The 15930-nt window shown below is 28.3% G+C and overlaps 1 protein-coding gene across 1 annotated transcript; it reads left to right on the top strand.

Annotated features, from left to right (window-relative positions):
* Nucleotides 1-4203: 4203 nt before the first annotated feature.
* Nucleotides 4204-5333, top strand: LOC123301066. Its single transcript, XM_044883794.1, has 2 exons — nucleotides 4204-4324; nucleotides 5023-5333. Exons 1-2 carry the CDS (start codon nucleotides 4204-4206, stop codon nucleotides 5331-5333), a joined length of 432 nt encoding a protein of 143 aa, XP_044739729.1.
* Nucleotides 5334-15930: the final 10597 nt, after the last annotated feature.

Below are 15930 nucleotides of genomic sequence, written 5' to 3'. Positions count from 1 at the left end.
TTTTAGTCAATTTGGTAACAACAGGCGTTGCTAAGGTAATGTTTGTATACAAAGCAAAGTCGTATCTATCGAATGTACATACATTCGATAGAAACGCAATTACAATGTCATTACATATGTCATAATTTTTGAATCCTTTTCCTTCCTCTGTTGAGGTTGGAATGTTTTGTAGAATTTATACGGGACCATCCCCGAATGGATTCTTTCTAATAGAAAAACAACTTCTAAATGTATTTTATACAGAAAATTTAAAAAATAACTTCTAAATAAATTTCGTTTCTAATCAGCGAAAATTTCCCGTAATTATATATACACAAAAAAGTACAGTCGAATTGATACCCTCTTCGTTTTTCACGAGTAAATAATATTACTATAAAAAGGGACTATTTCTATTTCCATAGATATATATTAAAAATTTCTTTTAACAAAATACACAAATTACCAATGATCCTAGGTAATACACTCTACGTTATTACTTGGGTTTTTTTTCTCCCTTTTGTACCATCTCTTCCTCGTAGGTTTTTATCATTTTTGTTTGTTGTTGTTCATGTTGTTTTTGTTGTTTGCGAATGTGATAATGATAAGGGTAACTTTATTTTAATGAATCATTATATTTTTATAAAGTCGCTATTTATATTAAGTTACGTAAAATAGTGTGAGTTTGTAAATTATTTGAAATATCTGAGGATAAACATTGATTCTGTAGTTTTCGAAATTCAATTTGAAAAAACATTCACTTTTCATTGGCCTCTACTAAGGCTTATATCCTTAAAAATACAATTAAAAGTATACAAAAGGTGAATGGATGAATAGACATCGAATTTTAAGGATGTATTTGTATTGGATATGTGAAGCAAGAACCACCGGGAAAGCTTTCCGGAGTTCTGATGAGAATCATTAAGGTGTAAAGAAAAAGTTCCTCATAGATTTTCAAACTAGTTCCGGCACATTAAGACATCGAAACTAGACTTTGAAATTGGGCTAACTAAAGGTTACGTTAGCCTATAAAATCTGAAGAAAACAGTCTAATGGGTAAGTGGCCTTTTCCCAAACCTAAGCCGGTCGAATTCGATTACCCAACATATTCAAATTCGTTTAAAATTTAAATCCGTAATTTCTTCATTTGCATTAAAAAGAACTCGATTAATTAACAAAATATTCTGTTCAGTTGGGTAAATGCAGAGCTCAATTTTCCGATTTCAGAATTTAGGTCTAAAAGTGGCTGAAACAAATTTGTTGATATAAAAAACAAAAAACTTATGCTTTTTTTTTATTCTTTAATTTATTTCTACAATCAATGAACAATAAAATTACCACATTTTTACAATAAAATTACCATACAATTTTTGTCCTAATCAAAAAAGAAAATTTCCTTACTTTTTATTCATTTGTGATAAAATAATATTGGAAAGGCTTTCATCAAAATGATGGTTTTTACTATTTTGTGATTGTGTTTGAGATGCCTTTTTTAAATGTTTTACAATTATTAATTTTTTACCAACACAATTATTACATGGTCTACCATGTCCACTATCTTGTACATCTTCTGGATTAGCTGGTAAAACGTTAATTAATGATGGATCGCCATTATTTTCTTCGTTGGATTCGACAGGTTGATTGTCGACGTTATTTTCGTTTTCAACTGGTTGATTTTCGCCAGGCTTATTTGCATCGATAGGAGTTTTACCATTTTCTCCATCTCTATTAAGTTTTTCTATGCTTAATCCGTTTACAGTTAATACAAATCCAACACAAAGAATTATTAACATCGAAGTGTATTTCATTGTTTTTAATTTTTTTTAAACACTTGTGATCTACTTCGATGGTTTTTCGATTTGACATAAATTTTGCTTAACAAATAGCTTTTATATTAAATTTTTATTGATATAGTGCATTTTATAAGCAAGTTCAATGTGATATATATTTAAATCGGGGATTTATACAAGGAAGTGTTTGGACATTTGTATAAATAAAGATTTTATATTAATAAAGATTTTATCATAATTACTGGAGATTATTTCTATTACAACATTCAGTTGTGTATTTTGCAGGTGTATTTTAATTTACAATAATAGGGAATATCGACGATTTATTTTTTCTTTAATAAACGTTCATTGATGTAACAAACAGTAGAGACAAATTATTTTTCATATAAAGGCAACCAAGAAAAAAACCATCAAAGATTCATTTGGAACGAATGGAAAACTCGGTATATTCAAAACCCAATCACACTTATCAAGCTCGAAATTTACCCAGGGAAAGCAAGAGAACTCGATGATAAATTATTCTTATTTATTACTTTTCCCATATATGGTCCTTTTTCCTTCAAAAAGTGCCTTAGTATTTTATTCAATATTCAACTAAATAACTAAATACCAAAGTAATTATGTTTATAACATGCATATATGTAATATGCAAGGTATACTAAGTTTAGTCCCAAGTTTGTAACGCTGAAAAATATTAATTTTAAGAACAAAATTTTGATATAGGTGTTTATAAAATCACCTAATTAGTCCATTTTCGGTTGTCTGACATTTGCATTTCAACTCATAAGAGCATCGTTGGTTCTGTGGTAGAATGCTCGCCACGCGGGTGGCTCGGGTTCGATTCCCGGACGATGCATAATGTTTTTTTTTAATGGATTTCCAATCTTTGGAGAAACTTATGATCAGCGCCAAAGGCGGAACCATTTTATCAATGGGCGGAATTTCCAATAATAATGTGTGGGTTCTTCGATAGAGAGAGGGAGTGGCTTGTTCGACCATGAGACGTACCCAACTCTTGACTATCCAGCCCGGTTTTCTGAATCAGATAGCGTAGTTTATCTTCCTATGTAAGATTATTTAAGTGGGAATATTCTATTTCCACGTTAACATTATTTGGCAAGAGTGCGCAACTTTTTATACCATGCATATATGTAATATGCAAGGTATACTAAGTTTAGTCTCAAGTTTGTAACGCTTAAAAATATTGATGCTATGAACAAAATTTTGGTTTAGGTGTTCATAAAATTACCTAATTAGGCCATTTCCGGTTGTCCGTCCGTCCGTCTGTGGGCACGACAACTCAAAAACGAAAAAAAATATCAAGCTGAAATTTTTACAGCGTACTCAGGACGTAAAAATTGAGGTCAAGCTCGTAAATGAGCATCATAGGTCAATTGGGTCTTGACCTATGGGTCCGTAGGATCCATCTTGTAAACCGTTATAGATAGAACAAAAGTTTAAATGTAAAAATCTTCCTTATCAAAAAATAAACAACTTTTGCTTAAAACATTTTTTCGTAAGCATCACTGTTTACCCGCGAGGGCGCAAATTAGGCGTAAATTGTATAGTTTGTATTATTATATGGGGATATCAGTTAAGTATGTGTGACATGTACGTATGTGTAATGTGGTAGAGTAATCAACATTATCTATGCATGATATTTCAACAATTAACTCTGTCAATTGTTTGTTTTCACTTGTTTTATAATAATTTATTAAAAAGATTATTTTTTTTAAACCACTCAAAGTGTCTTTAAACTCCAATTAATTATCATTTAATTACCAGGAACTATTTCATAATCAATTATCAATCAAGCTCTAATCAATGTTTATCTTTAAATACATTATAAATATATTATTATTTATAATAATTTAAAGATTTAATATTTTTATTCTTTTTTCTTTACCCTTGTCTTAATTATATTATTTATAATACACTCGGAATAAAAAAATATGCACCATTAAAAAGTCAATATATTTCCGAAAATTCAAACATCTTTATTTCCGAGAAAAATAGTCTTATCGGAAAAAATTACAATTGCTTCGAATGTTTGTAGCTTATAGCTTTTAAATACGTTAACTTTTATCACCTACCTCCGATTTGTGTCGAGCGTTAGGAAGAAAGATGAGAAAAGTTATCATACAATTTACTTGGTGTAACCAAATTTTGCAAGAAATACAATATATGCATTCATACATTCATTCGAATGCATTTAAATGAATTGTAGATGATTCTTATTAGACCATTTTACACGGGGATACAGAAGTTTAAGCCTTCGCCAATATTTCAAGTTTTGAAAATGGGTCGATTGATTTTTTTTGATGTCGAGTGTATTAAATATAGTATATAAGACAGATGATATATGCTAACATTTGATAGTGACAATTCAAAAATAAAAACTGACAATTAATTTTTCTTTGAAAAAGAAACAATTACGATGTCCAGTATGAAAAGTGTAATTGTTATTATGGTTGTAATAGCAATGTGTTTTCTACCTTTAATGGAATCCAAACCAGTAAAAGAAAGTAAAAAAAATGAAGAAACACCAATTAACACTGGTAAGTAATAAAAGTTGCATAATCGTTATGTATGAGGGTTTAACATTAAAAAGAACTGATTTTGATATTATCTTTAAATAAGGATAAAATATTTGCATAGATCTTTTGAAAAAAAAAAGTTCATTCACTCAAAATATTGTATTGTCAAAAACAAAAACGTTCGTAATTTTTCGTTTTTTCAGAAATCAATATCGTTCAAAAGATTTTATTAAAATCAGACAATTATGTCTTTGAAAAATATTTACAGTACAATAAATAAACCAGTTTATCTTAGCTTGAACTGTTCAATGCATTTTAGTCGTTATTTGATACATTTTTAATATGTCTCAAATCTTTGCTTTGAAATATTTAAGCAAAGCTGACGTGTTTTTCCGAGGTCTATTTTTCCCGATGACCCCTGTGCTTAAGTGGAATCGATTTGCTTGGTCCCATTATTATAAATTCTTGGTACCATCATTTTGATTTCAATCATTCTCTATATTTTGTGCTAGATTTTAATCTCTGCCTGTGTCCATCGTAATGTCTAGGTGCTAAAATCACAGGTTAGATAAGCCGTATCGACACTACGTTAATACAGTGTCATGTTTTTAAGCCTAGACATTCGTTTTATTTTATTATTTTCTGTGCAGAGAATCTTGGGGATTTTCAGGGTCTCTAGTGCTTTTAAATATACTAATTTTAAGTATTTTCGTTTATAGATGTAGAACAACCCATAGTAAAGAATACTGAAATAAAGAAAAATGAACAAGCAAATGTGAATGAAGATCAAAACGATAAGGAACTTGTAAACAATGAAGAAAATCCATTACTGAGACCTAGTGGTGAGAAAGGACTGGATTCCAAACCTGAAATTTCAAGTGAAGAAGATAACTCGAAACCAGAAGGCGATTCTAATGAAGATCATCGACCACCACCTTCTTCAGAGGAAGAATGTAGTGGTTGCGATTTTCGTAAATCATTATTTGCTTACGATGTAAAAAAGACTTACATTGAAGAAAAAAAAGCCTAAACTTAATTTAAAATTATATTTAGATACAAATGATTTATAGTAAAATGAAATAATAATAAATATTAAGTAAAAAAAGTTAATTTGTTTAAAATTTTGGCAAATGAATTCTTTGCTGCAATAATAACATACTTTTAAGTCGTATTTCCTCCAAAAGCTGACGGTTTTCGAAAAAATGGTTAGATGAAAAATGTTAGTTTTTTTATGACGATCAACTTACTAATTTAAAGTATTATTCTATTCCTTACCGTTTAGAATCTAAATTAACTATTAAAGAAACCCGAAGAACTAAGTCCAATCTGATGTCAGAACATGATGTCCCCACCTTCAAACTTTACAATTTTTGTTCAAGTTATTTATTGTATACCCACCCTATATACATATTATTAATATTTCAAAAATATATTTGTAAAAAAGAAAGATATATTAAATATCTTCCCTTCCCGGAAGGCCAAACGCCTTCCGGGTAAAATGTTATTTTCTCTATGTACTTATCAAACCACCAATAGCCCGATTTAAGTGTAAAAGAAAGAAAAAGTATAAAGAAAGGCAAAAATAATAATGTTATTTGATATAAAAAAAAAATATTTAAATTGATAATTCATTTACTACTTTGTGAACTAAATTTTCGGTATCGTAGCGTATTTTTTAGTGAGACTAAAAAGTTCGAAAATAAATTATAGTATAAATAACCTAGGCTTTATTGTACTAAAAATTTTAATTTTAATGTAAAACTCAAAACGTGGGGTGGTCGATATCTGTCAAATTAGCTCATTTAAAGAATCAATGACTATACCCAACGCTTTGAATTTAGTGAGAATAAAGCCTGGTTTTTAAACTAATATTTGTTTACTTTCATTATATTACCGAATCTCTGACTAGGAAATTCTTGACTAAACCTGCACTTTACAGATAATATTAACACACTTACATATTAAACCTAATCATATAATGTAGGTAGGTATATCGAGTTCTACATCCATCTATATGGTTGGCATGCATGTATATTCCACCATATATTCACCTGAAGTAATCGTTAGTATTATAATAAATAATTCATTGAGTACTTTAGGTGCAAACATCGGATGTCAATTAGCAAGCTTCACATTTATATATTAAAATGTATAATGTAATATATTGTATATAACATTAAATTGTAACATATCTATATATCGTTAAAGGTGAATGAGTACTATATTGGGTGTGTAGAAAGTTTAAAAAACCACAAAATACACCTGAAGACTTCTACCAACAAGTTTATTAGTTAAATGTGAGACTTTATTCAACACTATGACCTCATAGTCTTTGCAAATCGTTTGTTTTTTTAACACGCTGTTATTAGCTTAATACGTATGTTAGTATGTAACGGAATCTTTGAACATGGTTTTGACCCCCTTCAAAACGCCGGATTAACTCGAAATTTGGCAAACTTATCAAAGACCGATAACAATACAATAATTTAAAAAGTTTAGTTGATTATCCTGATCAAGATTTTTAGGATAAAGGATTTCCATATCTGAAAATATATACATTTATTTGCGCTCCCACCATATTTATACAGAATTTTTGATAAATAAATATTAGTCTAAGAAACTAAAAAACTCAAATTAAATGCATGCTTTTGTAACCAGCTGAAAAAGGTAGAAAATAATTTCCTTCAATAATTCGCTTAAAAAAAACTATACTCATAAAAGCACGGAGCATTTCCACGAAGGTTGTATCAGGACTGAAATTCAAATATGCTTACATTCTTTTGGAAAAGTCTACGGAAACAATGTAGTTACTAGTTACATCCAAAAGTAAAATATCATTCTCTTTTGAACAAAATTTGTTTTGGAATGAAAACAATGTTTTTATATCAGAAGGTAGGTTTTTATTTATTTTTAGCTAAATAGATGAAAGTATATTTCTTTGTCTTTAAATCAATTTTATCACTCGCTCAAATTAAGATCGTAATTTTACGAAATACCTGTATGGTAATACAGTGATTTTATGTGTAATAAACGTGAATATTTCTGTGAAAGTATCTTACTTATAAATGTGAGTATTCAATGAGATGATGTTGTTAAAGCATGTTGAACTTATCGAAAGGTGTGAATATATTATACACTGAGTGTGCCATTTTAAACATCCCAACAAAGTTCTCCAACCAAGCGTTTTTGAGAAAAATTATCCCAAAGTGGAAAAGCTTATGGAATCCTTGGATTTGACACCCACCTTCAAGATATTTTAGATTTATGTTCAGAAATGAACAGATTTTAAATAACAATTCTGTTTTAGATTATTTTCGAAATGTAGGAATCCAATTCAAATCAAAATTTGTTTCTTAATCAAAACCACTTTTAAGACTTTCTTTATATTCCTAATTCCACGATAACTCCAAATCTTATATCCGCGAGACCAAACTAGCATATCGGATGTGTTTTTGTAAAAGTTTCCTACCGTTTTGTCTCGTCTCGTTTTACTCGTTGGAAGTTTTTTCCTAGTCAACTTGATTCGCTTTGAAAATTTTTTGGTACTCAAATAATTAATAATTATGATTATTATTACTGGTCTGTACATTTATATAGAAACAGTTCGATGCAAAAAAAAGAAAAGAACCTGTAAGCCTCAAAGCACCTGTAACTTTTTCTTTTCTTTCATTAAAACTAATTAAATTGAAACAGAATACTATCGTCCACGTCTCAATTATTTATATGTAATGCCCAAATTGTTATCGTTTGTATCTCGAATTTATATCGAAGTCAATGTCAATAATGTCGTATTTTTTCGGTTAATTATTCGTGTCTCGTATTGTGCTCATGGCCTACCTCTTACCTGAATCAGAAAGTTTAATACGAAAGCCTAATTTCACGTAAGTACTTACTTTGTAATTTATTTTCCAATAGTTTAATTTCCAATAAATACATTTTAAATAATAATTTTTTTAAGAGCATATGTGCTCTTCTGTTTCTTATGCGTTATGATTTTCCGAACAAATGATAAGTTTTAACAGTGGTTACTATTTAGTTTGAACCCTCGGAGATTAGGGTCAAGTTCACAAACAATAAGATGTCCTCGCATGAAATGCATGACTTTTCCTCGGTTTTTTTCTTACAAAAAAAGCTCGTTGATAAAATATTCAGCTGAAATCAGAACGAAACACCGTGTAATATATTTGAATATGTGTGTATATTATCGGTTCCTCTTATTACTTATCCTGAACATTATACACAAGCAAAAACATGAAACGCTTACTGTAGTAACATTTACATAAGATTTAAAATGTATCTACTAACATATCTACATACGATATGTGTTATATATATGATCGTTAATAATATATTATGTCGCTTTTTATCCAAAAACTCCAAATTCGAAACATTTAGGAATTGTAATTTTAACAAAATCAAATACTTTATCGAATCATTTTTGTTAAACAATAATTTTATAACTTTTTGTAATCCATATGGGAAAATTGACGAGCTATTACGCTGGAATGATTGAAAATGGTTTTTGGAAATGGATATAATAAAATAAAAAATCCGAAGTTGAATTTTCTCCTCGAGAATTGGGAATATATATATTTGCAAGAACGATTTGCATGATTTTGTTTTACTAAGACATACTTTTTTACAAAGGTACCAAAGTATAACAAATTTAAGAGTTTTGAATGCACTGCATCTAGCGAATAGAGCTTTAAATTTGTTAAGCTGACGACGTAAACGTTATTTGTTGACAGAAGTTTTACGACGTCACACTTAATATTTTTAATAAAGTAATTGAAATAATTTTTAAAACAATATTGTTGAAACAGACAATTGATATAAAACAAACTATAATAAATAATAAATATATGTATAAGAAACTAAAATACATAATCTTATATTTTCTAAAAGTAATCTGCGCTGATCCATACCATACAAATAACGATAATAGAAGGCTTTTAATGTGGTACACGCATATAGTAGAGCCTCGCTGAGGTAAAAGGAAAATATCTTTATTTGCTAACTAAAACTCCTTTACCGAATATATGTGGTTTTTTTAAACATTATTAATTTTTAATTACGTATCATGCTTAAAATAGATTAATTATCACAGTACACTACGCATAAAATTTAATTTAGTTAGAATATTCAAAAGTACATTTAACGAGCGTATACACACTGGATGCAAATATTTAATTTAGCATTCCTAAATCCGGTTTGACTGTTTTCAGAATAACTTCTTTTGCCGTAGTTTATTTTTTTGTGGATAGCGAATATTATCGATGTCTTTCGAAAATTATAAGAGCGATCCGAGGATAAATACCCCTATGTTTAAACTCCAGAATTCAATTAAAAAAAAGCTAGATGTGTCGTGGGACACTTGGTAAGTTTTATATTCCTTTCGTACATTACCTTAGTACCTTAGTACATTATAAATGTAGCGCTTCTTGATTCTTTAAAGAATATAGTATAATTTTATAGCTACTTTTAGTTTTTACTGTATGAAATAATTGTAGTATTAGTTTAAAAAAGACATACTTCTGATTTAGTAGTCAACCCAATATCTGAGTACATTACGTTTGGTTTGAGTAGGATATTTATTATGACACAACGTAACAATTGCATTGTACTTTCTTTAAATTATCTCTGTTTTCTTTAATTTCTGATAACTCAATTTTTTTAAATAATAAAACATAAAATTTTGACAAAAAATACAAATTGACAGTTATCAGAAGATTTTTGCATTTGCTCGAAATTCATGGGCAACCTTAATCAGTTGAAAAAGTTTTAGTTTCCAACGTAACCTAGATGTCTGTTACTGATGTCTAGTTCTTTAGTTTTAACTCCCAATCAGTAAACTAATATCGTGCGCTAAGGAACATAGTTTCAAAAAAAAAGTAAAAAACGTAATTTGTTACTTAGAAGACGAATGCTAATTGACAACGAATATTGAAAGTGTAGAAAGAATCCATATTTTAGTAGGTACATATAATTGGTTTGTTGATTGATTTATTATTTATGAGTTTAATTCTATTTTTAAGTAAAATTTCTAAATTAAAACATTAATAATTAATTACTTTTATAAAATCCATCCAATTCACAAAATGCCAGTTTAAATTAACGAATAATAGTTATTTTGTATTAATATTTTGTCTCAAAACAGAGGGTAAAACCTTGTACCTCGAGGACAATGCATATTGGATAAGGCTTCAATTTCTTAAAAGACATTGTTATTTATGAGACAATGTCATTTTGAGAAATATTTGTAGAGCAGAATAAAAATCTTAAAAAGTATACTTTTTATGATAAAAGTTTTACTTTTCTAGAAAGTATAAAATTTTACTTTTACAGTTTATTTATTTATATCCAATGTTGTCAGATCCTCAAAATGAGCTTTGAAGAGTATATATTGAGGAATTATATATCCAGGTACATTCGAATGTAATTATTAGGTACCTTGGAGTCAAATCCATAACTCATTCATTATGGATTTGTATCCTATATTAAAACATTCAAATAGGTATAGTTTTTATCAATAGATACTTAATATTGATGATTGTCTTGCCCACAAGACAATCTATGAAATAATTTTTGCGTTTCATAACGCTACGATACTTTGTAATTTTACAATTATAGCAGGAAATATTTTCTTGAAAAAACAAGTATTGCGTCCTTGGTATGTATTACTTTAAGTTATTTCGAAATACGGCGGTTTTTCAAATAAAATATCATTATTATTGCTTTCAGATTAATCTACATGTTCAATTTGATAGGCACACAAAACGCCATACAATTGTCAGGAATGTTTAACCCTCTTCAAACATAAAACTTCTATTCAACAACAAAACTATTAGTGAATATATTTAGGTATTAGACGCACAATGTTTTAACTTCATTTTCATTTTGTCACTCATTTAAAACAGCTTAAGTTCTTCTCGAAGATAGATAAAGGATGATTATTTCGTTTATAAATTTATATCTAAAAATCCTTTGCTATAATAAAAATATGAAATTTTATTAAAAAGGGTTTCATTCATAATTAGTGTTTTCATCAAAAATCAAGTAATTAGTATTTATATTTTAATACGTATTTATTTAACTTGAATTTGTAAAAAATAAGTAGTAAAGATATTTTAAACCAAATTTACCAAATTATTACAGCAGTATATCTTAAAAGTCCTAAGCCATTTTTTAATAAAATTTTTTTTTTTTTTTAATTTTTAAAACGATAATTAAACCAAGTAAAATAAAAATTTGTAGACAATATTTAACAGTTACCAAATAGTCTTCGCTTGAACTTTTTTAACTGTTTCCTTCGATTGGAGTCAGCATTTTAGCATAATTATGTTTTAATTTTTCTAACTTGGTTACACGTACTAGTCCATACCTTAAAAACTACTGAACTGATTTAGATGAAACAATTACAGGATCACCAGGAGAGCATATATTCTTCAAAAACAAAAAATTTCAAAAACGTACAATTTGCTTAGAAATACGATGAATGTACATACGATTCGGTTCCAGATGAAATTTTGTGGGTAAACTAGCAAATATTTCTTATTTTTCTTTCTGGTGAATTTACTTTTCAAATTCATATGGTACCAACTTCAAAGTATGCACTATCCAATAAAAAAACGAAATTATCAAAATTGGTCTACACTATAAAAATTTATGCGTGATCTTACATTTAACAAAAATGTATGGGTTGAATTGAAAACATTCCCCTTTTTTCATCGGTTCGAATACTGTAAAATTGGATAAAATTGGAATCAAGTCGGATGTTCTATACGTGTTCCGGATATCCACATCTTATATTCAATTCAAAAAAATAAATTTACTTTTAAATTACAGTTTCTTTAATCAGACACCCTACGCTAACAAAAAAAATAAATATAGTTCTAGCTTAGTCACTTTGTACTTAAAAAATGTTCCATTTATCGCACTAATTTACTCAAAATGTTCAATTATGTACACTATTGTATCATAATCACTATTATTATAGTGCCATGTACGTCATTAGTCATAATATATAAAACATATAGTAGGGTAAAGTGTAGTAATCCGGATTTGAAACAGATATTGCTATCTATCAGATAGCTTCGACATAAATACCAATCAAATTTATTAGAAGGAAGTCAAAAAGAAAGTGATTATCCATCTGTATTTGTTTTCAAGTAAAATAGAAATTACAACTTGTACCTATTTCAATGTAGAAAAATAACTTTTACCATTCATTTATTTCTAAATATGTATGTGTTACTGTACTACAAGTAGAGAAAAAAAGGTCTCCTTCACCCCGAGTCAATAAAAATTCGAGTAAATTAAATCTAGGTAAGAACACTCTCCATTATATTATCTTTCAAACGAAACCAAAATAATCGAAATCGGTTCATCCGTTTAGGCGCTACGATGCCACAGACAGACACACACACATAGCGGTCAAACTTATAACACCCCTTTTTTATAGTTCGGGGGTTAAAAAATACACGGTATGAACAGTAGAAACTGTCGTTTTATTTTAAAAATGATTTTGTAATAGAGAAATCTTAATTTTGATCCGTGGCTCAATATTCTCCCCCATATTGTATGAGTCAACAGTACAGTTTCTCTTAATGGACGATTTCTTTATTATTCAAACGTTCGGATGCATGTTAGGGGAATTTAAACGCATGCACTGTTGTTTGATTTGTCATTTTTGATTAGGTTTTATATAATGACGTCGCGACGACGGTGTGTGCAACTAACTGACTATCATTATTATTTTTACTGTCAATAGAACTAGCTAACTATAAAATACATATAATTGTGAAAGTCTATGACGGAAATGTGTGAATTCGTGCGGTAACTAATGGTAAAATTGTATTGAGTTAATATATTTTGTCTTTAATAAATGCATTATTTTTTTATGTCATTATTTACATTGTTTTTGAACTGAATGGAATCAAAATCACGTATAATGGTCCAAAATCTGGGAGCAAATAAATTTATTAAATTGTTTGGCTTAAATATTTATGAAAAGAAGACTTGAGAAATACTTATTGACTAACTATGAAATTTTTTTTCGTAAACTAAACAAATAATATTTTTGGAATCATTTTCCTTCACTTTTTCCTTCATTTTCCATCTTAAAATGTTAATGGTATTCTTAATGATGAAATGTGCTTGTGGCTATGGTGCTCACTCCTCGTGAGCAGGGTCGTTAGGTCCAAGCACATCCACTTAAATTATTTTTTTGAACTACAAATACATAAATTAAAGGGAATAGAACATATTTCCTGGGTAGCGTTCGACATCTCTCACTCTTATTTTTAGGATTATTCTTATTCCTTTATATTTATATATCGCAATAGCACACGATATTTAAACATTTTGCTTTGTTAGTGACTACATTTCTAGCTTATATGTTTTTTTTTATTAACAATTTATTGATAAACCGATAATATGATATAATGTTTCAACCGTAGGCATTTTGAATAGAGTTTTTGTTTTTTAATCTATACAAACATATTTCGAATATTTTTAAGAATAAATTTTTAAGTTTCGTAATCTTTCTATACCCCTTTTCGTAATAATAATAATCTACCTACCGCTTTTATTAAAAACAAAAATCTTAAATCACTTTTAGTATATTTTTCTCTTTGAAGGCAAAATTTTCCTTTAATAAATTGTTAAAAATATATACATTTTAAACAAACAGGAACAAACATATATTTCGTAAAAAAGTAACTTTTAATCAAATAAGCGTAAAAATAAATATATTTTTTAAGATTTTTTTATATTTCGTTAAGCATATGTACTCCCTTCATCCCTTCATCCTTTTTCTCTTCACTTTCAATGTAAATGTTTATATTTCTAGTTAACCTAAATGTATACAAATAAGCAAGTAAAGGTTGGTTCACATGTTTTATAATTTATCGTTTGTGTCCAAGTTGCATTGGAGAATCTTCATTTTACGAGACATTCAAAAAGGAATTCTTTGGCTGTTGTTTTTGATTTTCTAGAACAGTAATTCTATCAATAATCTTTAGAGTACATTTCATTCTTTATTTTTCGGATTCCGTGCAAGAATTTATTTGATTAAACAATTGTACATATATAGGTTCTTTTTGGCTAGAAACAAAATAATCTTTTGCCAAATTTTTTCTGTGGAAAATACAGCTAATAGGGGAATATCCTGATGTCGAATTGGCGATATTACTCATAAAAATGTCAAACTAGACTTAATACCATGATCAAATTTGAAAGTGAAATTAAAACTGATTAATTAAGATTTCAATTGGTCTAATTCCTAAATAACAGGTTTTATCGATATTTAAACTGAATGTAATTATTTGTTCCACTAGCGCTCATCTAGTGAATTTTATAAATTTTGATTCGTTGTATTATTCGTTAATACTCTCGAAAAATTATACTTATACAGTATATATAAAAATATTTAAACTAGATTAATACATAATATTTTTAAATAAATCGAGCTCATGTGAAGCAGCCTTTTGGGTATTATTAATATTGATTTACTCACTTTGTACTCAAAATATTTTCTTTATATTATTATCTCAATGTAAATTTATAAAGAAAATTCGAAAGGATTTTATTTCATAATTGAAAAAATGTTAATACAAATACATTCATAGAGCATTTTTAAGTTAAATTGCAACCAACGAGGTCTAGATTGCCTTGTCAGATTCAGTAGATCTACTTTTTAAACCTAAAAATTTTCAACCTTTTTCTATAGTTTCGTAAAAAAACTCTTGAAACTAAACATAGAAAAATAAACCAATTTTTGGTATCGGATAGAGTTGGTATATAATCAAACATTCCAAATCTGAAATCTACATAGCTATTTACAGCCAATGTCTTTCACAGTTTCGGAAGAAATATCTGGAAATTTTTTTTGCAAACTCTCAATAAATTCTAAACTATGGTGTTGCAAGAGTTTGTAGTAGTTTGTACTTCACAAAGAGTCTCGGACGAATTTTCTACAACGGGATAAAATTTATTGACGTTACGTAGATAACCTGTTTTAAATTAGCACCTACCCACATAACGAATCGCTAAAGAAGACATCCCCTACACTATTTTTTTTAATTTAAATAATTTAAAGCCTTTTAAAAGCCAAAATAGAAAATCATTACCATTTTTTGTAGAGTCATGAATTAAAACTTTCACAAACTCTGAACAATTTAACTGATCGATTCATATAATTTTATTTCTTTAAATTGATAAAAGTAAATTCGTTTTATTGGTCAATTTTAACAAATTTTCGATTCCCTGCTACAAGTTTTTATTCGACAAAGTATTCTTAACATTAAGATAGTTCACCCATAATCCAAATTTTTTGCATAAAATGGACCATGAAGTGATATAATGAATAGCCATGAGCCATAGTAAATATCTTACCAGTTTTTAAAAGAAAAAACATCATGACACCACAAAAACAACGGAACATTCTATATATTCCGCGGGAATTCTAAATCTCATTAATTTGGTCACTTCAGATTTACAAATTCATCACCAAATTATCTATGCTTTCAGAATTGCATCACATTTTATTCTGAGTCAAACTGACCTTTCTTTAAAAATAATTTTTGAGTACGTAGCCTTCTAAATTGAATATATAAAGTGATACTTTT

The sequence above is a fragment of the Chrysoperla carnea genome, chromosome 5 (genome assembly GCF_905475395.1).
Source record: "Chrysoperla carnea chromosome 5, inChrCarn1.1, whole genome shotgun sequence".
NCBI classification, from domain to species: Eukaryota; Metazoa; Arthropoda; class Insecta; order Neuroptera; family Chrysopidae; genus Chrysoperla; species Chrysoperla carnea.
This window is presented reverse-complemented; position numbering and strand designations above follow the sequence as displayed.